The sequence below is a fragment of the Tenrec ecaudatus genome, chromosome 8 (genome assembly GCF_050624435.1).
Source record: "Tenrec ecaudatus isolate mTenEca1 chromosome 8, mTenEca1.hap1, whole genome shotgun sequence".
Taxonomy (NCBI): Eukaryota; Metazoa; Chordata; class Mammalia; order Afrosoricida; family Tenrecidae; genus Tenrec; species Tenrec ecaudatus.
The window spans coordinates 44,272,562-44,296,338 of record NC_134537.1 but is presented as its reverse complement, the minus strand read 5'-3'; the positions used below and the strand labels follow the sequence as shown (position 1 = coordinate 44,296,338).

The 23,777-nt window shown below is 41.2% G+C and overlaps 1 protein-coding gene across 2 annotated transcripts in view; it reads left to right on the top strand.

Annotated features, from left to right (window-relative positions):
- SEC22A (SEC22 homolog A, vesicle trafficking protein) overlaps positions 1-23,777 on the top strand; it is a 59,066-nt gene that overhangs the window by 16,939 nt on the left and 18,350 nt on the right. For both annotated transcript variants that reach the window (XM_075556323.1, XM_075556324.1), the window contains exon 5: positions 19,250-19,365. In XM_075556323.1, coding sequence (XP_075412438.1) covers positions 19,250-19,365 — 116 coding nt within the window. The remainder of the gene's footprint in view (positions 1-19,249; positions 19,366-23,777) is intronic.

The window sequence follows — 23,777 nt, the reverse complement described above, 5'->3', positions numbered from 1 at the left end:
ATATCACTATCTAAAAATTTCCTCCTCCTTCAATAACTTAGCTTGCCTATATTGTCCCCGTTTATCCACGTTTTTAAACTTCTTCCTCCCTCCCTAATAATAAGCACTTCAGAACTGTGAAGTCAGCAATACAGTGAAGTCAGTTTGTTCCATCAATTTTAGCCTGGGATTTACGTTACCTCCCTTAACCATGTTTTCTGTGCATTTTGAATCCCTCGCCATGCTGGAAGCTTCCTCTGGTCAGGCTTTCATTTGTTGATGTCAGGCCTGGTTCTGACTCAGAGCGACCCTTTGGGGAGTAGAGTGGAACGCCACCCAGGCTGTACCATCCTTGCTAATCATTGCTGTGCTTGAGCCTGTGGTTGCCACCACTGTGCCCATCTTGCTGAGGGTCCTTTTCTTTTTTGCTGAGCTTGTACTTTATCAAACATGGCGTCCTGCAGGGAGGGATCTTTCCTGATAACATGCATGTACATGAGACAGAGACTTGCCGTCGTCACTTCTATGGAGCATTCTGGCTCTACTTCTTCGAAAACAGATTTAATATTCTTCACCAATACCATAATTCAAATGTATCACTTCTCCTGTCTCCCTCATTCATTGTCCAGTTGTCACATTATATGAGGCAATTGGAAATCCCATGCCTTCAGTCAGGCACACCTTATACTTCAAGGTGACATCTTTGCTATTGATACGTTAAAGAGGTCTTTTGCACATTTGCCCAATGCGAAGCATGTTGCTGGATTTCCTGACTGCTGCTTTTATGGGCATTGAAAGTGGAACCAAGTGAAAGGATATTCTTGACAGCGTCTATCTGTTCATCATTTATCATGATGTTGTCTCTTGGTCCCTTTGTGAGGATTTTGATTTCGTACTGAAGGCTCTGTTCTTTGTTCTTTATCAGTGAGTGCTACAAGTCCTCTTCACCTTCAGCAGGTAAGGTTGTGTCATCTGCACATCACGAGGTCTTGTTTTTGTTTAGTTTTGACCGAGTTAGAGACTTGTATTAGCACCACTATCAAGATAGATCGCAGCTTTATATCTTAAAAGTTCCTTCATGCCCCTTTGCATTCAGTCACCTTTCCCGACAACCACTGCCTCAGGCAACCATAGCGCTGTTTCTGTCATAGATATATTTTACTATTTTAACCCTTTTATTGACATTATCACTTATGTACCATTACAATTCAACGGTTTAACTATATTAAAAAGTTTTACAATCATCCTAACCTCCCCTGCCATGACCCTAAGGAATTAGTCCAGTTGCCACCTCTGTAGGTTTACCTATGCTAGATTTCATGTAAAGAAAAACATATCCTCCCCCCAAAAACCCAACAACAGCAAAACAAAACAGAAAAACCTCAGTCAAACAGAAAGCAGAAAATAATAAAAACTATTTTAAAATGTATCAAAGGGAAAACAAATGATTAGATGTTAAACTTTAACCTAACTAAATCTGCATTAATCCACTTTCCGATGCAGTGTCTAAGGGCAAGGGTGTTCACATCCCTGATCATTGGTCCCAAGGAATTGAGTGGGGACTTAGCTCCTTGATGACTCTCAAAGGTTTTTAATGGCCTTTCCTCAATCCTGGTGCCACATGCTTTTCATATAGTCGAACTTCTCTGATTCTTTGTTCAGCATGCAGATTAAATAGTATTGTTGAGGGATATAACCATTACTCATTCCCTGATTTCAAACTAAACAATAGTTTAGTTCTTGTTCTGTTCAAGGGACCGCCTCTTGGTCTATGTAAAGGTTCCACATAAGCACATTTAAGTGTTCTAAATCCCGTTCTTCTCACAGTTTTCTGTAATTTATTCTGATCCATACAGTCAAATGCCTCTGCCTAGTCAATAGAACAAAGTAAGCATATTTTTGGTATTCTCTGCTTTTAACCAAAATCCATCCAGTGTCAGCAGGATATTCCACATCCTCTTCTGAATCTAGCTTAAATTTCTACTGGTTGCCTGTCTCTGTAGTGCTGCAACAGTTTTAAAATTATTTTCCAAAATATTTTTACATGTATATGATATTAATTATATTGTTTAATAGTTTCCTCATTTGTTGGTTTAACTTTCTTTGGACTGCATCTCTTTCAGCCACTTGACCGTGTACCTGTCTGCCATATTTCTTGACAGCAGACCATACTTCCAATGCGACATCAGTTTGACGAAACATTTCACCTGGTAATCTGTGCCTCCTTGGAGCCTTCTTTTTCACCAATGCCTTCAGTGCACCTTGGACTTCTTCCTTCAGTACCATTGGTCCTTGATCATATGTTACTTCTAAAGTTGGTTGAACACGCCAGTTCTTGGTACAGTGTTTCAGTGTACTGTTTCCATCTTCTTTTGATGCTTTCTATATCATTCATAATTTTTTAAATGGAGGCTAGAATTATTTCTTGCAGTCTTTCCGTTTGAGAAGTGCTAAATATGTTCCTTCTTTATGGTTTTCTAACTCTAATGGTCATCTAGTTGATAATGACCCATCGCGACCCCAGAGGACAGAGTAGAACTGCCCTTGTGGGTTTCCAAGACTGTAACTGTGTGTAAGAGTAGAATGCCTCATGAAATGGCAAGCTAAGAGCTAACCCACTGTGCCACCCTGTTTCAGCACAACCCTTTGTCATCGGACGCTGCCCTTGGAAATCTTCTGTTTAGTTCTTGTGTGTTATCCTTTCTTCCATTTACTTTAGCAAAGTGTGGTACTCAGGACCGAATACAATCTGCCATACTTGCTTTGAGAATAATATCAAGCTAGGGCTTCATAATTTTATTTTCAGTTGTTTTTTGAAGACTAAGTGTGGAATTCAATCTTACTTTGTTGACATTCAATTTTCCCTTGTAATTTTCCCTTGTAGTTCATTATGAAATACCATTGAATTTTTAGATGGTATCAATTCACATTAGGTCTTTTTACAAATTTGGTAATTATTTTATTTTGCTTTTTTATTGTTTCTGTTCTTTTACTTTTAAACAGCACTGATTAAAATATAAGGCACTCTATCAGAACCTCTTCCAATTTGATATTTCCTTTCAACAAATCGATTTTCAAAGTATTTATCATCTGGCAAATATTATACTAAACAAATAATTATAGAAACAGGATTATATGAAGAAGAATACGGCATCTGAATGGGAGGGAAGGCTTATTAACAACCTACAATATGCAGGTGACACAGCCTTCCTTGCTCAAAGTGAGGAGGACTTGAAGCACTTGCTGGTGAAGATCAAGGATTGTAGTCTTCAGTAATGGATTGCAACTCAATGGAAAGAAAACCAAAGTCCTACAATTGGACCAATAGGTGGCATCCTAATAAATGGAGAAAAGTTTGAAGTTGACCAGGATTTTGTCATTGGTTGGATCTATAATCAATGCTCATGGCAGCAGCAGTCAAGAGATTAAAGACTGCATTGTATTGGGTAAATCTACACAAGACCTCTTTAAAGTGTTGAAAAGCAAGGAGGTTACTTTGAGGACTAAGCCCAGGTTGTCGCAGGTGAATGTGAAAGTTGGACATTGAATAAGAAGACAGAGGAAGAATCTGTGCATTTGAAGTATGGTGTTGGCAAAGAATATTCAAAGTACCATGGACTCCCAAAAGAACAAACAAATCTTCCTTGGAATAAACACAGCCAGAATGCTCTGTAGAGCAGTGGTTCTCAACCTGTGCGTCGTGACCCCTTTGGGGGTTGAACGACCCTTTCACAGGGTGCGCCCAATTCATAACAGTAGCAAAATGACAGTTATGAAGTAGCAGTGAAAATAATGTTATGGTTGGGGGGGTCACCACAACATGAGGAACAGTGTGAAAGGGTCGCGACATTAGGAAGGCTGAGAACCACTGCCATAGAGGCAAGAATGGTAAGACTTCATCTCATATAGGACATGTTGTCAGGAGAGACCAGTCCCTGGATCGGGACATCATGCTTGGTAAAATAAAGGGGCAGCCAAAAAGAGGAAGATGGATTCTCGACACGATGGATTGACACAGTGGCTGCAACAGTGGGTTCAAACGTCGGAACAGATGTGAGGCTGGCACAGGACTGGCCATTTCAGTCTGCATACTGCATAGGGTACCGACTCGAGGGCACCCCATAGTAACAGCTCCTGGCAAGTTCAGCTTGCCAAATCAGGACTGCAGAGGAACAAAATGCACGTAGCTCGTTCTTGTGTGTTTAGCCAGTCAGCTATGAGCCTTCTACTTGGACTATTCTACCTACATTATTTCCAATGGCACCATCTCAGAACTATGCAAAACTTAAAGCGCTAGCAAGCAGCGTCAGCCTTTTCAAGGATAACTGGAGAGAAAGGTGGAGGTAAGAGACTAAGGCTAGTGCATCATGACTTAGCCTTTGTGAATTGCAGTGAGCGCCCTGGTGACTTTCTTGCTAGGTTCTCACAAAATACACTGTGTGACGTGGTTCTTATCTAGCATATTATGGGTGCCCCGTTTGTCCGTCGTTTTCACAGTTCTAGTTCTGTCTGTCCACCTCGGCATTTGACATTGGTGACATTTTTTTCCTTTCTGCTATAGACAGTGCTTCCGAGTTTCACGATTCCCCCACTTTACCATTGGTCACACTGCAGCTCTGTGTGTAAACGTTTTACAGCACTTTCCAAAGTGTTTGGGAAAGGGAGACGCAAAACAGTAATTTGCTTAATATAAGTCCTTATCATTACTGCACCTTTGTTATATTTTGTTCTTAGAATATTACGTTCATGTTGTGTGTTTCTTGTTTTTAGGATTATTATATCATAAAGTAAAAGCAGAATCATAGTTGAATAGTTTAGGTTTTGTTTTTTGTCATCTATTAATATGGTCTCATTATTTCTGAGCTTTTAGCCAATTACTTTCTTGTAAATCCTTGCTTAGAATTTAACCAGAAAGTCTCTTCCTAAGTTTTGGTCCATGATTAATTTTCAATACTTTTGAACATTCACTCCACTTTTTTGTTTTCAGTGGTTACTTAGATATAAACACAGCTTTCCTAATGCTTTATATAATTGAAGTGAACTCTAGATGCGCAGTCATGTAAAATTATCTGATATCTCTTGGCAGTTTTATTCTTCAAATGTACTTGAATTACTTCCTGAAATATCACCTTCTAAAAACAGGCAGTGGAGACAACAGTGGACAGGAAAGCTGGGGCATATGTAGGACCAAAAAGAAGAAATGGGAGATGATGTAAAATCAATTACTACCTTAAGGCAGTGGTTCTCAACCTTCCTAATGTCACAGCTCATGTTGTGGTGACCCCCAAAAATAAAATTATTTTCATTGCTACTTCATAACTGTAATTTTGCTATCTATATGAAATGGGCAACCCCTGTAAAAGGGTCATCCAACCCCCCCAAAGGGGTCGTGACCCACAGGTTGAGAACCACTGCCTTAAAGGTAATAAAAGGTTCTAAGTATTTTAGGATTCATTATAATGAACTAAAATGAACCTCGACATCAAGATTCACTTATCAATAAATAGACTGTAAAGTATGACCAGTCACAAGAAGAATTAGAAGTTAAAAAAACAAAAACAGAAGCTATATAAAAATCTTTGTGAAGATCCAAGATTTTGAAAGGTAGACAGAGAAACATAAAAGATACATTTGAACTAGTGCCTCAGAAGAATTGCTTTCATCAAGGTCACAGCCAAGAAGCTCCTAGCACTCACTGTGTTGTATTCTCTAACCGACGGGTCATCATCAGACAGAGTGACACCGTGGAGATAGACCTTTTTCCATTTTTCCTTCTTCTTTTCCAGCAATCTGTAAAACTCCACCGTTTAGTTGAGTCACACAGTAGCGTTACCGTCTCTGTGTGTGAAAGAAAAGGTAAGTGCCTCTATTTCCTACCTCTGCGTGCCGCACGGTTAGACAGGGATCTGCATCTGCATGGCTGGTGGTCCAGCTACTCCCATCTGTAGATGTACCTTTTTCTGTACATTTGGTTAAAGGAGTGGGGAATTTGAAGTCTTTCTAGTTAAAACACAAACAAGACAGCATTCTCGAGGTAAATTGGTGTCCAGTAAATTGAATGAACCTAAAGTGCATCATTTGATAAATTTTGACAAATCTGTGAATCTCTCACAATTAAGCTGGTGACCATCCCTTGACCCAAAGTTAATGTGTCTCCCTTTGTAATCATTCCTCCCGCTATTCCCTTCCTGCCTGAATTCAGAGCCAGAAGCAGTGACTGGGAGGTTTATTGGTACAAGGCATTTAAGGAAATTTCTGTCTCTACTCATGAAGCTAATCAGAATGAGACTAAAGCTTCCATACATGGCAAAAATGCAGACATTTATAATTAGTTCAGGAAAGATAGTAAACAAATAACAGCAACAGCAACTTCTGGGGAAAAGAGAGGATGGCTTCCAGAGTTACCACACTCCGTTATATGAGATGTCTAGTTTCAACAAAAAGCGAGATAAGTAAGAAAATATGGAACATACACTGGAAAAAAGACGTCAACAGACGTTTCCTCTGAAGAAGCCCAGGCATTGGACTAACTAGGCAAAGACTTGAAGTCAGCTATTTTTCCTTAAATGGTGAAATTGGTTTCTCACCAAATAGAGTATATCAATAAAAAGATAAAAAATTTTAAAAGAATCAAAGTTAAACTTGACAAGTGTAAAAGTATAATAATTGAGATACTCATTAGAGGGACTCAGTAGCAAATTTGAGTTGGCAGAAAATAGAATCCTCAAGTTTGAAGATAATTGAGATTATGTAGTCTGAGGAAAGGGAGAAAAAAAGAATAAAGACAAACAGAAGCTCAGAGACCCGTGAGATACCATCAGAGCGACATTAGGCTGTGCTAGCTAGTCTCTGCTACTCCCACCACATCACTGGAGCACTATGCACGCAGCTTGGGAATCATTTACATAAGGTGCATGGCATTCTCATGGGGGCGAGGCCTTGCCAGTGATGTGTATGGAACCTCAATGCAGAGACTGTCCAATGTTGCCATCCTTCTAAGCTTCAAGGGAGAGACGAGCTGTCACATGGGAGACCCTAGGAGATGGTTGCACCCAGCAGTAGCGACAGCAATAGTACAAGACAGTTGGAACAGGGTTCCTTGTTCGAGGCAGCTCTGTTGGGACTTGCTGACTGTTAGGCCAGATTGTCTAGAGCAGTGGTTTTCAACCTTCCTAATGCTGTGACCCTTCAATACAGTTCCTTATGTTGTGACCCCAACCCTAACATTTTTGTTGCTACTTCATAGCTGTCATTTTGCTCCTGTGATGAAGCATAACAGACCCCAGAGTCCCTCAGTCTGATAGAAAAGGACCCATCCCCCCAAGAGGTCTCATCCAGATCTCACTTGAGTAACAACAGGTCTAGCCAGGAGCGTCTAGTTGACATAAAATTATCCAACTGCCACATCAACAGCCCTCAGCACTAAGGGCTGGAACACTTGCCAAGAGAGCAAGGCCCAGCAGCGGGGCAGTGTCAGAGGAGAAGAAATTGCCCTGCTTAAGGAACTGGATCCTGAGTTCTTGTTACTTCCAAGTTGATCCTTATCCTAAGTTACCTTGTTATTTCTCTAACAAACCACTTATCTGTGAGTATGGTTTGTAAGAACTGTGAGACATTACGGCGAATCACTGAACCCAAAGTCAGAAGAATACTGCGAGAAAGGAAGTCACTGATGTTAGATGATGGAGTAGTACAGTAGTTTGGAAAAGTTGGACATCTGGAACATCTTTTTTTTTTCACACATTACTTTATTTTTTTAAACATTTTATTAGGGACTCATACAACTCTTATCACAATCCATACATATACATCCATCAGTTGTATAAAGCACATCTATATATTCTTTGCCCTAATCATTTTCTTTTTTTACATTTTATTAGGGGCGCATACAACTCTTATCACAATCCATACATATATATACATCAAATGCTTTGAGAATGAGTGGGGCAGGGAATGTGCGGATGTGCTTTATACAATTGATGTATGTATATGTATGGAACATCTTTAATTGCTGTTTCATAGAAACCAGCTTTGTGATGACCTGTGTGAAAGGAATTAGTAAGAGATTACGCACATATACCCATAATAAGAGTCTTGGAAGAAGAGGAAAAAGAGAAAGGGCAGTTAAGAATGCCTGGGGAAAAATAGCCCAAACCTGCCAAAATTTGATGAAATAAACAATCTTCACATCCAAGAAATTCAACAAACTTCAAGTAAGAGGAGTTTAAAAAAATACACACCTGGACATATTACTATCAAAATTTTTTAAAGACATAGACTCTTAAAATCAACTGGAGGGGGAAGAAACCTCATCACCTACAAGAGATCCTCAATAAGATTAACAGCTAATTTCTCATCAGGCACCTAGAGGTCAGACGCAGTAAGATGTCATACAAAGCACTGAAAGAAAAAGACTGCCCACCCGGAATTCTATTTCTAGAAAAGCGATCTAAACTATACGAGTGCAAAGATTTTGCACACTTTGAAGTTAAGATGTTATTAATCCACTAAGGGCGTGCAACAGAACAGCAAGGGGAGCAGAGCAAGGAAGTCCCAGGGAATACCAAAAATAGACTTTGGGGCCAGGGCGTGGCATCCTATCAGATTCAACCAGAAAAGCACTCCTAAAAGTCAACAAACACACCTTAAACTTTTCTTTTTTTGTCATTGGTTTTTGTTGTTTTGTTTTGCTCTGTCTTGCTTTTGTGCATATTGTCTCTTCGGGTCTATCTAGATAAGATAGGCAGGATAAACAATATGGAGGAGAAAACAATGGGACTGATGGTTGGGAAGGACATGGGAGGTGGGGAGGGGGGGTTAAGGAAGTGGGTGTTAACAAACCCAGGCACAAGGGAACAACAAATGACCCAAAATTGATAGCGAGGAGGGTGTAGGAGGCCTGGTAGGGCTTGATCAAGGGCAATGTAACAGAGGAATTACTGAAACCCAAATGAAGGCTGAACATGATAGTGGAACCAGAGGAAAGGAAAAGGAACTAGAGGAAAGAACTAGGAGGCAAAGGGCATTTATAGAGGTCTAAATACAGGCATGTACATATGTAAATATATATGGGGATGGGGAAATAGATCTATGTGCATATATTTATAGGTTTAGTATTAAGGTCGCAGATGTAGGATATACTAGGAGGGGAAGGGAAAGTGGGGTGGAAAGGGAGAACCAATCACGAGGATCTATATATAACCCTCTCCCTGGGGGACGGACAACAGAAAAGTGAGTGAGGGGAGACGTTGGACAGTGTAAGACGTGACAAAATAATAATTTATAAATTATCAAGGGTTTGTGAGGGAGGGAGGATGGGGAGGGAGGGGAAACATGAGCTGATATCAAGGGCTCAAGTAGAAAGAAAAAGTTTTTGAGAATGATGATGGTAACAAATAGACAAATGTGCTGGACACAATGGATGGATGTGTAGATTGTGATGAGTTGTATGAGCCCCAATAAATGATTTTAAAAAGAAAACAAAAATGTTACTAATCCAGACTCCTGTTGTGATGCTCTCCTTGTTAGTTGGTGTCAAATTGATTCCAGCTATGACAACTCTGTTTGACAGAGCACAATTGTTTCTCAGAGCTTTCTTAGCTGTGATCTTTACAGAAGCAGGCCGCCTGGCCTGTCTTCCTCAGTTGTGCTAGGGGGGTTCAAATGCCGACCTTATGCTTAGCTGTCGAGTACAAACTGCACCAGCTCGAGGACTAAACCTTGTTGCTGTCGAGTTTGTTTCAACTCGTAGTGACCTCATATGTTAAAATAGAATTGCTTCAAAGCGTTTTCTCGGCTCTCATCCTTACAGAAGCAGTTGATTATTGGCATCTGTCTTTCTCTGTCTTGTGTCATCTCATATCCCTGTAGGGAATGACCCAAGATACAGCCTCCACTAATCCTCATTAGCATCAGAAAAACAACCCCTTCCCAAATGGAATTATAAACATAAGCTTAGAGGTTAGGATTTATAACACATGTTTTGGGGGAGCACAGTCAATTGTTTTTGCTCCTGTAGATAACTCAGTCTAAAATAGTCAGTACTAAGTGGTTCTGTTAATTGGTGTTAGGGGCCATCAAGTCAGTTCCAACTCATAGCCACCCTGTGAGAACAAAAAACCTGCTGGGTCCTGGGCCATCCTTGCAATTGTCGTTATGTTTGAGCCCATGGTGGCAGCCTCTGTGGCAATTCTTGTTGAGACCTTCCTCTTTCCGCTGCCCCTCTGCTTGGCCAAGCATGTCCTTCGCCAGGGACTGGTCTCTCCTGACAACATCGCCAAAGTGTGTGAGTTGAAGTCTCACTTCCCTTGCCTTTAAGGAGCATCCTAACCATACTCCTTTTGAGACAGAATTATTTGTTCTTTTGGCAGTCCATGGTACGTTCAAGATTCTTCACTCTCACTGTAATTCAAATGCATCAACTCTTCTGCCTTACTCAGTGTCCAACACTCACAGGCATATGAGTATCTGGAACAAGGGATATCATTGCTGGTGTCAGATGGATCTTGGCTCAAAACAGAGAATACAGGAAGATGTGTAGATCATAATAAACTCTGGCTAACCTTGAGAAGAATGGGAATTTCAAAGAATGAGAATTCTAAATCTTATGGATGAATGTTCTGAATTGGTTTTTAAGTTTTAAGGATTCTTTTGACTCTGCCTCATAGTCAAGAGGCATGGCATGAGATATCAGTAGAAATACTTAAAATATCACCTTTTGGATCTAAAAGGTTAAATAATTGTGAGGGACAAGGCTCTGGATGATTCCATATTGTATACAGTTCTATAATTTTGTCAGAATGAGAAATAAAGCGAGCTAGTTGGTCAGTCCTGCTTTTGTTGGGAAAGGTGGTGAACGGGATGAGCTCAAGGCTTCAGAGCCACGGAGCAATCACTACAGGTAAGACCTTTCACTCTGAAAGAAAACTTCATTTCTTGTAGTCAGAGAGCGGATATTGCCAAAAGCCAAACCCAGACTCTTAAAAGTGTGGCTGAATTATAATGCCCATTTGAATTCCAACCTTAAATGGTGTGTGAAGTTAAAGCGAGACCATTGATTAGGTAGAATCAGGATTCAGAAACTTGGGAAAGTGAGCTTTAACAAGTTTGTAAGAAAAATCCATTCTCCATAGACAGATTCTTTCTGTCCAGGAATGTTTTGAAGTCCCATTGGGCAGATAATCAGGAAGCTAGGGACATTTAGGCCCTACTTTCCACTAATTCACTCTTGCCAACAAAACTAACCATCTTACCCCCATCTGAAAAGTCTGCTCTATGTTTGCAAAGCACTTCCCTTAGTGAAAGCATTACCCCTTATTCCCCTGCATTGAGTAGAGGCCCAGTGTCTGTCTGCTACCTTAATACTTAACCTATAAATATATGTACCTATAACTATCATCATTTGCATATGTACATGCCTACATTTATACCTCTCTAAATGTCTTTTGAATTCTAGTTCTTTATTTTGTTTTACTTTTCTCCTATCCCATTATCATGTTTGAACCAAGTTTAACTTTTAATGGGAGTAAAAAGTCCCATCTTTCTCTTGAGGAATGGCTGGTGGTTTCAAACTGCTGACCTTGCGGATCACAGCCTATGTTAGACAGGGTTCTCTAGAGAAACAAAACCAGGACACTTATGGTTTTCTATATATTTAGATAGATAACTTAAGAAATAAACAACTAATTAATCTATAGAGCAGTACAAATGGCTCATTGCAACTCACTTCCATGAAACAGCTAATACACTGGCAGTCCTTCAAGTCTTGAGGGACTCCGGGTAGTCCTCCGGCTATCTGGTCACAGGCAGCAAACAGCAAGCCAGGTCATCAACAGTCAGCCAGATGACAGGGTCCGACAGTCCCCAGCTCAAGCAATGTATACTCCAGTAGCTTGGTGAAGCAGGTCTTGAAGGAGCCTCCAACTACAGCGACACAGTCCACAGGTTAGGTGTCCCACAAGTAGTGCAGCTTGCAAATGAGGCAGAGAACAAGCTAAGGCAACCATGCACTAGTCCGATCATCAAAGGGCAAGAGATAAGAAAGCCGGGGCTCACTTAACCATTTAGCTCTCCACCTTTCAATTAATCCCACATGTGTTCATTGGCCAGGTTGGCACAGTGAACTGTGGGAGTAGCCAGCCCCCTCCACAACTAATCACAGGTTCTATAGGTACAATTGTACAGTTAAGATATATAAAGCTTATAGTAAAGTCAGAGAAATGGGAGAGAGTAAAATGAAGAAGTCACACACATTTCATAGTAGCATGCTCACCTCAGCTCCTCTTGGTGGTTCACGTGGAGGTGGGAGACGAGAGGGCAGGAGAGAGCTCTCGTAAGGTTTTATTTCTAACCATTGTGTATATATCTTTGGGGGCATTCAAGCCCTCTGATCACAGATAATAATGTATGTCTTGAGAATGGAGTTGTAACATAGGCAATACAAGCAATAGGAGGGGGATGACTTAGGGGTGTACATGCAGTAGTAAAGGGAGGGAATAGGGGTACATATGTGGCAAGATGGGCGGACCCTAGACTCAATATAGTAGCCTAACCTTAGTCATCCTTGAGTGATCCTGGGCTTGCCTTTGGACTCTCCTTCAAGGGAACAATATCAGAAGGGAGCGGGTCCCACTTAGGGTGAGTCAGACTATACAGTCCAGTTGCTCTAGATGGCTGATACCCTTAAGGCGAATAACCTCTGACTTACTTTGATTGACCTCCTAATGTACAGTCATTTACTATGTGTAACAAGCAGCTTCTTGGGTTTGGCATATCTTTGGGGAAGACAACTTGGGAGAAATCTTTGTTTCCCACAATAAACCTACCTGTTGCACAGCCACTAGGCTACCAGGACTCCTCGCTAGCCCCAAAAGGTGAATTAGAAAATATAACCCAGGAGTAAGTATGCTACACTCCAAAAGCATTGCTTGCTTTATCTAACATATACAAACAGCTGGGGGAAAATGTATAAGCATGTTTAGTAAGAGTGTGGGGTAATGATTCAAGGAATACAAAGTTAGATTAGTCTTGACTTTATCAATATGGGCCCACAAAGCGCAGATTCCTCGTTCAGTGATTGACCTCGAGTGGTTAGAAAGGCATCTCATAGTTTATTTGGTTGGTTTCTGAAGCATGGATTGAGTCTACACTAAAGTTGAAATGTCAGAGGAAAATTGGCATTTGAAGAGTAGATTTATCATGTTGAACTCACCGACCCTCACATTGAGTGCCCAGCCTACTACAGTGAGGAGCAGTTTGTGAAGGGAGCCCCCAGCATCCTTGAAGACTTCTGTGATTGCTGTTTTGTGTAAGTCAGACTTGACTCAGAACTGCCCTAATTGAATGAGGCAATGGGGACTCTGATGGAAGGGCCCCTGAGCTGTCACTCAGGTATGAAGACAAGGGGAGCATTATTATTGTAATGGCCTTCAGAGTGAAAGCAGTGATCAGAATAGCCTGACCCTCATGGACTTAAGCCTATCTACACAGCGATAACCCTTTTAATGAAGAGATGATTGGTTTCCTTTGAGGAAGGACTCCACAATACTGCCAAACATTTCAACTGTTAACCTTCATCCCAGCCTTCCCCACAGGGATCTGTGACCTTTACAAGAGTGACTCTTCCTTTAAGAGGTACTTAATAGAACTTTCTGAATGGGCCAAAGAAGTGAAGATTCTCGTAACACCTGTGTATGCACACCCAAGGGTGACCTCAGAGGAAGATTTTAATAAGTGAGGAATAAGATTAGGTTCCTCAGGTTGGCAAGATTAAGAGTTATTTGGGAACCAGTCATCTTTTTCCCTTAGCTACTCTTGTCATTGCGCAGTGGGCTCAGGGTAGCAGGATATGGGCTGTACAGGGGCTGAGCAACAAGGACTTCCCCACACCACAGCCAACTGGGCTACACCATTGCTGAGTGTCCAGTCTGCCAACAGCAGACACCAACACTGATTTCCAGATATGGCACTCACTATTCCTAGGGACAATTGGCTGGTTGATTTCATTAGATCATTTCGGTCATGAAAAGGACACTGTTCTATTCTTTCTGAAATAGACACTTACTCTGGATATGAATGTACTTTCCCTGTATGCAGTGCTCCTGCCAAAACTACAATCGGTAGCAGTAGACTTACAGAATGTAAGTATAGTATCCCACACAGCATTGCCTAAGATGAAGGGACTCAATTTTTTTTAATAATCATTTTTATTGGGGAGGAGGGCTCTTCCAAATGTTATAACAATCATCATTCAGTTGTATTAAGCACATTTGTACATATGTTGCTATCAACATTTCCAAAACATTTTCTTTCTACTTGAGGCCTTGGTATCAGGTCCTCTTTTTCCCCTCTTTTCCCCAAGGGACTCAAATTTACAGCAAATAAGGTATGGCAGTGGGCCATGCTCAGGAAATTTGCTGGTTTTATCATGTTCCCCACTATCTTGAAGAAGTTGTCTTAATAGAATAGAATGACCTTCTAAAGACCTAGTTAGAGATCCAACTTGGTGCCAATACCAAACAGGGTTGGGGCGATGTTCTCCAGGTGGCTTGTGTAGGCTCTAAACCAGTGTCCGATATATGGGGCTATTTTCTCATAGGGAACATTCTTGGATCCAAGAATCAAGGCTTAGAAATGGGAGTAGCACCAGTCACAATTACCCTTTGGACCCAAGTAGAGGTATCGCCAGACTTTTCTTCTATACGTGTTGCTTGGTGGATTCACTTATCCAATCATTTGTGCTGCCCAGGGACTCTGTTGAGATGGTCATAGCCCCAGGTTGAGAGGCAGAGTTGATGCAATCACTATGAAAAGTCCAGCTGTCTTTTATTTGTGAAAACTGGCAAGCTGATTCCAAATTTCATTGTTGAATTATAAGACCAAGCATAGCCAAAAGGATTTTAAACATATTACCAAGGTATAATAAATCATATTAAAGCTAGTGTGGCTCTAGTATAGAATAGTGTTATGGTGATCTCTGAAGACAAAGCGGCGCGTAAGCAAACGTGGTGAAGAAAATATTGGCTATTAACATATACAGTGTCTGCGGTCTTAAAGGCTTAAAGATCAACAAGCGGCCATCTAGCTGAGAAGCAACAAAGCCCACATGGAAGAAGCACACCAGCCTGTGTGATCACGAGGTGTTGATAGGATCAGGGATCAGGCATCAAAGAACAAAAATTATATCATTGTGAGTAAGGGGGAGTACGGAGTGGGGACCCAAAGCCCATCTGTAGGCAACTGGACATGCCCTTACAGAAGGGTCTCGGGAAGGAGGTGAGCCAGTCAGGGTGCAGTATAACAATGATGAGTTATACAACTCCTGTAGTTCTTTAATGCTTCCTCTCCCCCTCCCCACTATCGTGACCCCAGTTCTACCTTACAAATCTGGCTAGACCAGAGCATGTGCACTGGTACAGATAGGAACTGGAAACACAGGGACTCCAGGACAGATGAACCCCTCAGGACCAATAATGATAGTAGAGATACCAGGAGAGGGTAAGGGTAAGGTAGGGGGAGAAAGGGGGAACCTATCACAATAATCTACATATAACCCCCCTCCCTGGGGGTGGACAACAGAAAAGTGGGTGAAGGGAGACATCAGACAGTGTAAGACATGACAAAATAATAATTTATAAATTAACAAGGGTTCATGAGGGAGAGGAAAAAATGAGCTGATACCAAGGGCTCAAGTAAAAAAATGTTTGTGAATGATGATGGCAACAAATGCATGTAATGGATTGTGATAAGAGTTGTACGAGCCCCCAATAAAGTGATTTTTTAAAGTGTTATGGACTATTAATTTGCTTCAACTTCCATTTTTTTTATCCAGTTCCCTCTACTGTTCTGCATAAGCATCCCTTGGATGTAAACAAAACAACTACCAATGGCCAACGGCAGAGGTTACCTATTAAAAAAACTCCCTGCTAACAAGTCAATTCTGATTCATAGCAACCTTTTAGGAGCCCTGGTAGCATAGTCGGCTACTAGTTAGACTGCTAACTACAGAATCATCAGTTCGCGCACGCCAGTCACTGCTGGGGTAAGATGAGGCTTTCTGCTTCTATAGAGATTTACAGCTTGGAAGCCCTCTTTGTCCTGTGGAGTCTCTGTGAACAGAGTAGTTAAGAGTATGAACGTTAGAGGCAGGTGATCTAGATTTAGGAGCTCTGCTGGCACTGCCTGGTAAGTGTTGGCCCACTAACTACAAGGTTAGCAGTTCAAACCCACCAGCTGCTCTGAGGGTGTTAAAAGTGAGACTACCCTGTTCCCCTAAAGATGTACAGACTCAGAAGCCCTATATGCAGTTGCTATGAATCAGAATGCACTCAGTGGCAATGGGTTTGGGTTTTTGGAACTGAATTTAATCCAAGTTCATTTGTGATCTTGCAAAAATTATGTATTTTCCCTAAACCTTAGTTTCCTCATTTGAAAACCAGCATAGTGCTCATACCTTCTGCATTGGGTTATTAGAAGGACAAAATGAAAGCTGTAGATAAGCTCTCGGCACGAGTGCAGCCACAGTTAGAGAGGAGGAGCCGGCCTAGTGGTGGCGGTGCTGTTGCTGAACGTCGGCATGCGCGTGTTCCTCTCTGCATGGAGTGCACGTCTCTCCATTTGTTCCTGGCTCACTCAACAGTCTCATCCTGTGCTGCGTGAGGTTACCACGAGTGGGCGGACTCGCTGGCAGCTAGCCACGTTATCTTTCTTAAAGATCTAATGACTTTACCCCCTTCTTTCTATTTGTTCCTCTTCCGGAATCCTTCCACATTTAGAGTATTTATCACTTTGATATGTTTATCTGCCTGTTTCTCTTTAAAAGAACCGAAATGCCTGGAGGGCAGATTTGTCTCCTAAAGCATATAGCCTGTTGCCCAGAATCATGCCAAAAAAAAGTATTTGCTGGATGCATGTATTAATTCCCTGTGATCAATACCATGGACTGCCAGACAACAGATCTGCCTTGGAAGGACAGCCAGAATGCTGGTTAGAACGGAGGAGAAGGAGACTGTCTCTCCTACTTGGGACATGTTGCCAGGAGGGAGCAGTCACTGGAAAGGACGTCGTGCGAGGAAATCGAGGCGGGCCCTCAGTGGAAGTGGGCCGACATGGCTGCAATCGTGGGCTCAATCAACAGTTGTGAGAATGGCGCAGGACTGGCCAGCGTCCTTCTTTTGAACAAAGGGCCACTGTGAGTCAGAAGTGACTGGATGGTACCTAACGGCCACATCATCAGTCCTTTGGTTCCGAGGGATTTTCTCTCTGGCTTTTTAAAAACTTTTGTCTTCTCCATCAATCATTGCACATTTTGAGAAAATTTTGATAGGAAAATGCCATTCCTTATTGGGTTCAAGGAGACCAAAGACAAGAAATGATAGCACATGGTAATGAAGGGAGGAAATGGACTAGGTAACACTGCACTCGGGGTCCGCAAACATTTTTCCTACCCTGGCTCTCATTTGTTACTCTTCTAGATGTCAAAGTGTGCAGACAACACGTCTACAATCGGTTTTACTATACATCATACGTTTAAAATGCAGTTGAACGGCTGGTGCAGTCTGCTAACATGAGGCCTCCTCAAGCAGGGCCTGGCCATCCTTGGTGTGCACCGATAGTTGTCTCCTGATGACCATGCTCAGGAGGCTCGTGAGGGACCTTGTCTTTCCCACGGTGATTTGGCACGTCCCAGCCCTTCCTCATACAACGCGCATCTCATCTGTAAGCTTATCTCTTGGCTGTAATGCCTTTGAAAATATTTGTGGTCATTTTGAATCAGCTACTTTATAGTGTACTGTAATTCTAGTGAGTCTGCTCTTAGGCCAGAGGCAAGTGTTACAAACTTAATACCGATGTCATTTATACAGTCTTATTATTCATTTCTTAAGTAGACAGTCATCAGCATATTAGGTTGGTAATTTTTTTCCATTTAAGAATGGCCATATTTTACATGACCATAATAAGTAAGGTCTTTTGGCTATAATGCCAAATATTATTTGGAGTTTTTTTTAATGGTCAGTTCGTTTTATACACTTCTGAAGTATGATTTACATAATCTGTTCTGAATTCTGGTGGTTTTCTACTTGAGACCCAGATTACATACTCTTGTTTGTTTGATGCCCTTACTGCTGCGAGGAAATGGAAAACATGACTGATAGACCAGTTGCATAGATTTTTAAATTGTGAAATTTGTTCTTTACTGATGGGTATCAATACTTTTTAATGACATTTAATTTTCCATTTTTCATAATAAAATTTCAAGGAAATTGATTGAGAGACCTGGCAGTGAACTTGGGCACAGAAAAAAATTTCTAATGTTATTCTCATATTACCATTTTATGCTGAACTGGAGGAATAAATCCTTTGTGTGTGTGTATGATAGGTGAGTTTTGGTGTCTTTATGAACTGTTTAGGCAAGGTTTTCTGCTGTGATGGCTGAATATAAGTAGTGAAGATTTAAGCTCTGTCTTATATTAAGTTCTACCTCATTAACTTCATTGTTGGCACCTTTACACTTCAATGAGTTAACTAAATTGATCTAAATGTAATTTGCTGTCCTCTCTTTTCCTGTCTCTCCCTTTGTCATGTAGATGACTATGTATTTAGTCTTGTGTTTTCATTTAGATTCCACTGTTAATTCTATTAGGAGCAAAATGATGATGAACAGAAGCTCTTGTATAATTGAGTATCTTCTGCGCCTGAAGCCTCAACATAAACAAATATGTTTGCCGATCACAGGGTCACATCAGTGGTTTCAGAGCTCTAGGACCTGTTCTGTTGGGGAGTACAGAGTCGAGATTAGATGAGCTTCCACATACACGCAGTAGTACTTCTAGCTCGGGAAGTAAGGGAGGGCTGTTTAAAAGCATACCTTTGTCCTTAAAAATGTTTTCTAAGCATTTCCCGAAAAAGAAGGAATTGTGCAGTGCATTTCCAGGCAAAGTCACCTTTGCAAACACTTGCGCCTAGTTGCAAATAGTAGACATTTAGGCAATAAGGTTTTCTTACATGGTGTACTGCGAGATGTGGGCATTCCTTACCACCATCTCACCCAAGCACAAGTTAGAGGACTTTGCTAACATGGGGGAAACGGACATCCACTCAACTGAGGACGGGAACCTTTTGTGTTGTCAAATGTTCTTCAGTTTTTAGTAATACTTAATTGCTAACAAATACTGTTAAATACTTTTTGAAGATTAATCTGTCTTTGACAGTTTAGGCTGAACAGTGAGTCTGTTTTATTTGTAAGTTTATTTCTAACCTTTTTATTTTCCAGCTCATCAGCGACTGGAACCCGCAACTCTGTCCGGAATTGTGGCATTTATCCTTAGCCTTTTATGTGGGGCTCTGAATTTAATTAGAGGGTTCCATGCCATAGAAAGTCTCCTCCAGGTACTGTACCAATTTTGCATTTTAGAGATGACTTTGCCACACAGTTAGTTGATTGAATGGGGTTGGGTATTGGTATTAAGTTCTTTGTTCTTTATACCTATTCTGGAACTCTGGTGGCACAATGGGTTACATGTTGGGCTGCTCACCACAAGGTCAGTGGTTCAAACCCACCAGGTGCTTCTTGGGAGAAAGATGAGGTTTTCTGTTGCCATAAAGATTTAGAGCCATACAAATGTAGAGGCTTCCCGTGAAGATTTACAGCATATCTCCTACAGAACCCCTGTGGGTCAAATCAACCCACTGGCAGTGAATTTGGCTTTGATGTGTGAGTCTCCCTTTCCTCCTGAAACACTGATTTCTAGGCGGCTTCTTTAATTCAATCAGTACACATTTATTTAACCTCCACTTTGCAGAAGGCAGTGCTGTATAGGCATTCTGGGGACCATCACAGACCTTACAGTTGAATTGGGAAGGCAAAAAAGTCCATGAGTAATTGCGAAATACAGAGCTCAGGTCAGCATGAGTCAAAATAGGACAAGGTGGCTCTGTGCAGAAGGGGATGTATTAGTTTTCTAGGATTGCCAGAGCCGAAGACCACAAACTGGCGGGGGGGGGGGGGGGGGGGGACGACTTTTAAGCACAGAAATGTAGCCCACCAGACTCAGCTGCTCTCCTGGAGCAGTGGAAACCAGGACTTGGTGACCACATCGGCTGTCCTTACCCCAGACCTGAGTCAGAGGAGAGCATTAAGCCAATTTCTGGTTAAATTAAAATGAGAGTTTTAAACTAAGCTGCTGCCCCTGTGAACAAGGACAGGGGTGTCTTTACAATCCTTTTGGTAATAAAAAAGTAGAGAAAATCTTTTATACCACAGAGCCATTCCTCCCCTAACGTAGGAGACAGTACATAATTCAGGCAAAGCTATTGTACTTTACGAAACCCATGAAGGAACCAACGCGTGTATCCTTGGCCGTTATCTGCACGCAGATAGCTTAGCGTTCTCTTTCTTGAGCAAGTTCTTTCTTTCTCCCTCTTCTGACTCACAGCTTCAAAACTAAGGAACGTAGTTTAAACAACCAACTGGAAGAGATGCATATTTGTGCCCATTCCAAAGAGAAGTGATCCAACAGAATGTGGAAATTATCAAGCAGTATCAGTAATGCAAACATAATTTTGCTAAAGATCATTTAAAAATGATTACAGCAGTACATCGACAAAGAATTCCCAGAAATTCAAGCTACATTCAGAAGAGGGCATGCAACAAAGGTGTCATTGCTGATATAAAATAAATCCTGGCTGAAAGCAGAGAATACTTCAAAAGATGTAAAGTTTACCTATGCTTTATTCACTATGCACAGGTATATTCTACTGTGTGAACTGGATGGAATTATAGGTACCACTGAGAAAAATAGTAATTCCAGAACCCTTCACTGTGCTCTTATGGAACCTGCAGGCAGTCCAAGAGGCAATCATTTAGAGAGAACAAGAGTACATTGTGTGGTTTCAAATTGGGGAAAGTATATGTCCTTTTACCATACCTCTCTCTGTATGCTGAGCAAATAATCCAAGAAGCTGGATTACTAGGGAACTTAAAAAGCTCAAAACATTTCATGGAAAATGGAATTGGAAGAAAAAGTAAGTATGAACTTCTGAAGCTCCCTTTGCATAGAAAGTCAGACATAGCATGAGGCTTGGGAGAAGACTCATTAATAACCTGAAATATGCAGACGACCCAACCTTGCTGAAACTGAAGCAGTTAGAACACTTACTGATGAAGATCAAAGACAGAAGCCTTCAGTAAGGGTTATACTTCAAGTGGGGAGAAAAGAAAGCCCCCAACTGGGCCAGTAAGCACCAGCATAACAAACGGAGAAAGGGGGACACTGTCAAGGAGTCCATTTCATCTGGATCCTCAGTCAATGCCCAAGGAAGCAGCAGTCAAGAAATCAGATGATGGACTGCACTGGACAAAGGAAAGACTTCTTTACAGTGTTCAAGGTCAAATGTACCTTACCCAGCCCATCGTATTTTTAGTCATGTATGCAAAAGACAGACAATGAATAAGGAAGAAGAATTGATTCCTTTAAAGTTATGATAAAGAAATTGAAATACTCCATGGACTTGCAGAAGAAAAAGCAGATTTATCTGGAAAGAAGTACAGCCAGAATGCTCTTTAGAAGCGAGGCTAGTGAAACTTTGTATCATGTCCTCTGGGCATTGGTGAGTGCTTCCAGCATCGTCTCTCTCGTTGAAACATTTCAGCTTGTGTTCTGTGCATTCCTGGAGCTCTTTTCTATTTTTTCACCAATGCCCTTAATGCAGCTTTGACTTCTTCCTTCAGTACCATCAGCTCTTAATCATACGCTTTCTCCGAAAAAGATTCATCCTGGTACAGTGACTTTGTGTATACTTTTCATCTTTGTGTGATGCTTCTGCATCATTTAATATTTTGCTCATAGAAACTTTGAATATTTAACTTAAGGTTTGGATGTTTCAGTTCTTTCCGCTTGAGAAATACTAGGTGTGCTCTTCCCTTTGGGGTTTCTAACTTTAAGTCTGCCAATTGGCCTCTGAGTCACGCTTTTTTGCTTCATCATTTCTTCCATCTGCTGTAGCTGCGCTATTGAAGAGCAAGTTTCAAAGCTTCTTCTAACATCTACTTTGTCCATTTCTTCTGACTTTTGAATGCTTTCTTCATGAATGATGTTTTGAAGGCATTCCACAGCTCATCTGATCTTCAATCATTAGTCTCTGATTCATTAAATCTTTTCTTGATGGGATCCCCAGATTCAGGCGGGATGTACTCAAGGTCCTGTGTGAAAATCCTCGAAAAAATATTAGTGTGTTTTATATCACATCCAGTGGGCTTGTAATCCAGCTATGCCAAACGGGTTGAACATTCAAAAATCAATTAATTCAAGGGTGTTATTTTTTAATGACAGTATCAAAGGCTGGCTAGGGTGTGAAACAGTAAGAATTCTCTTTTATTGCTAGTGGAAACACAGTGATAGGCAACTTTAGAAAACAGTTTGACAGCTCCTCACAAAGCTACACTGTGTCTTACCATGTGATCTAATTGATGTGCTCCTCATTTACCTCAATGAGTTGAAAACTTAAACCTGTATATGAACTTGTAGCAGCACTATTCATAATTGGCAAGTTCTAGAAGCAGCCAAGATGTCCATCACAATGTGCCTGGACATACATGGACATACAGCCATAGAATGGAAAGTAGGTGCTCTGGGAGAAGAAGAAATGAGCTACTAACCACAAAAAAGACCAGACCCGGGGTGGGGACCTTAGGAGTTCATTGTTTAGCCTGTGCTTCCAACTGTGACATTCTAGAAAAGACAACTGTAGAGGCAGTTAGAAAACACTGGTTACCAGGGCTCTTGGGGTGAGTGGTGGAGGCTAGTGAAGGAGTATTAGTGAAACCACTCTGTGTGAAAGATGCTTTCTATTCTCACAGAAGCCGTAGGACTTCAGACAAACTCTTAGCCTTCTCTCTAGATGTATTTTGTGTTAGGGATAGTCTCTAAAATCGCTGTTTAGAGAATTTTTGATCAGTCAAAGCTATTTTGAAGTGATCTACCATGTACACTGGCGTGCAAATCTCAAACCATGGTACTTTAACTTTTACACAGTGAGTCCTTCAGAATTGGTGGAAATAGAGGAGGAGGATTAAATTATCTTTAACATTTCTTTAATACTTGATGCAACAGCATAGGATTTCATTTGGGATCATATTATAAGATCTAGCAAAAAATATGTAATATGTTTCCTGAATAAAAGCAATATAGAGATAGTAATTTCAGGTTGTTTTTGGTTTTTTTAGGCCGTGAGTTGCTACTCTTCTGAAATCTTCCTAGAAATGATTGCCATATTTATCTTGTAATATGAAACTCTGTGCCTGAGGCACATTTAAATTTGAGAAACCCAAGAGTCACCATTTCTGTGTATTGTTAATTATGCTTGAGGATTCAATGTGCGTATATTTCCTCTAGTTTAATAACTGCCTCCTAGGATGAAGCATCACTGAAGTTTGCTTAGGTCCCTTGAGTTCAGACGACTTGTAAGTGTAGGATGGGTTTTCTGTTGTTAGGTGATGTGGGGCTCGTGGTAAGGCCTGAACTACATCACTTTCATTCTCTTCTGCACTTGGCTCTGAGTGTCCAGGTGTCAGTAAGTTTTTTGTGAATTGACACTCATGAAGACATGAGTTTGAATCACATTGAGTTTATATTGTCTGTGCGCCTGCATGAATCCACCGTGGCGCGCCGATGCCCCTCTAGGGGCAATCTGCAGTGGCAGCGCTGTGTGACCGTGGAACTGCCCCGTGGAGTTTTCTAGGATGTGCTCTGCATGGGAACGGATCTCCAAGTCTTCCTCCCGAGTCACTAGAGTGACAGGTT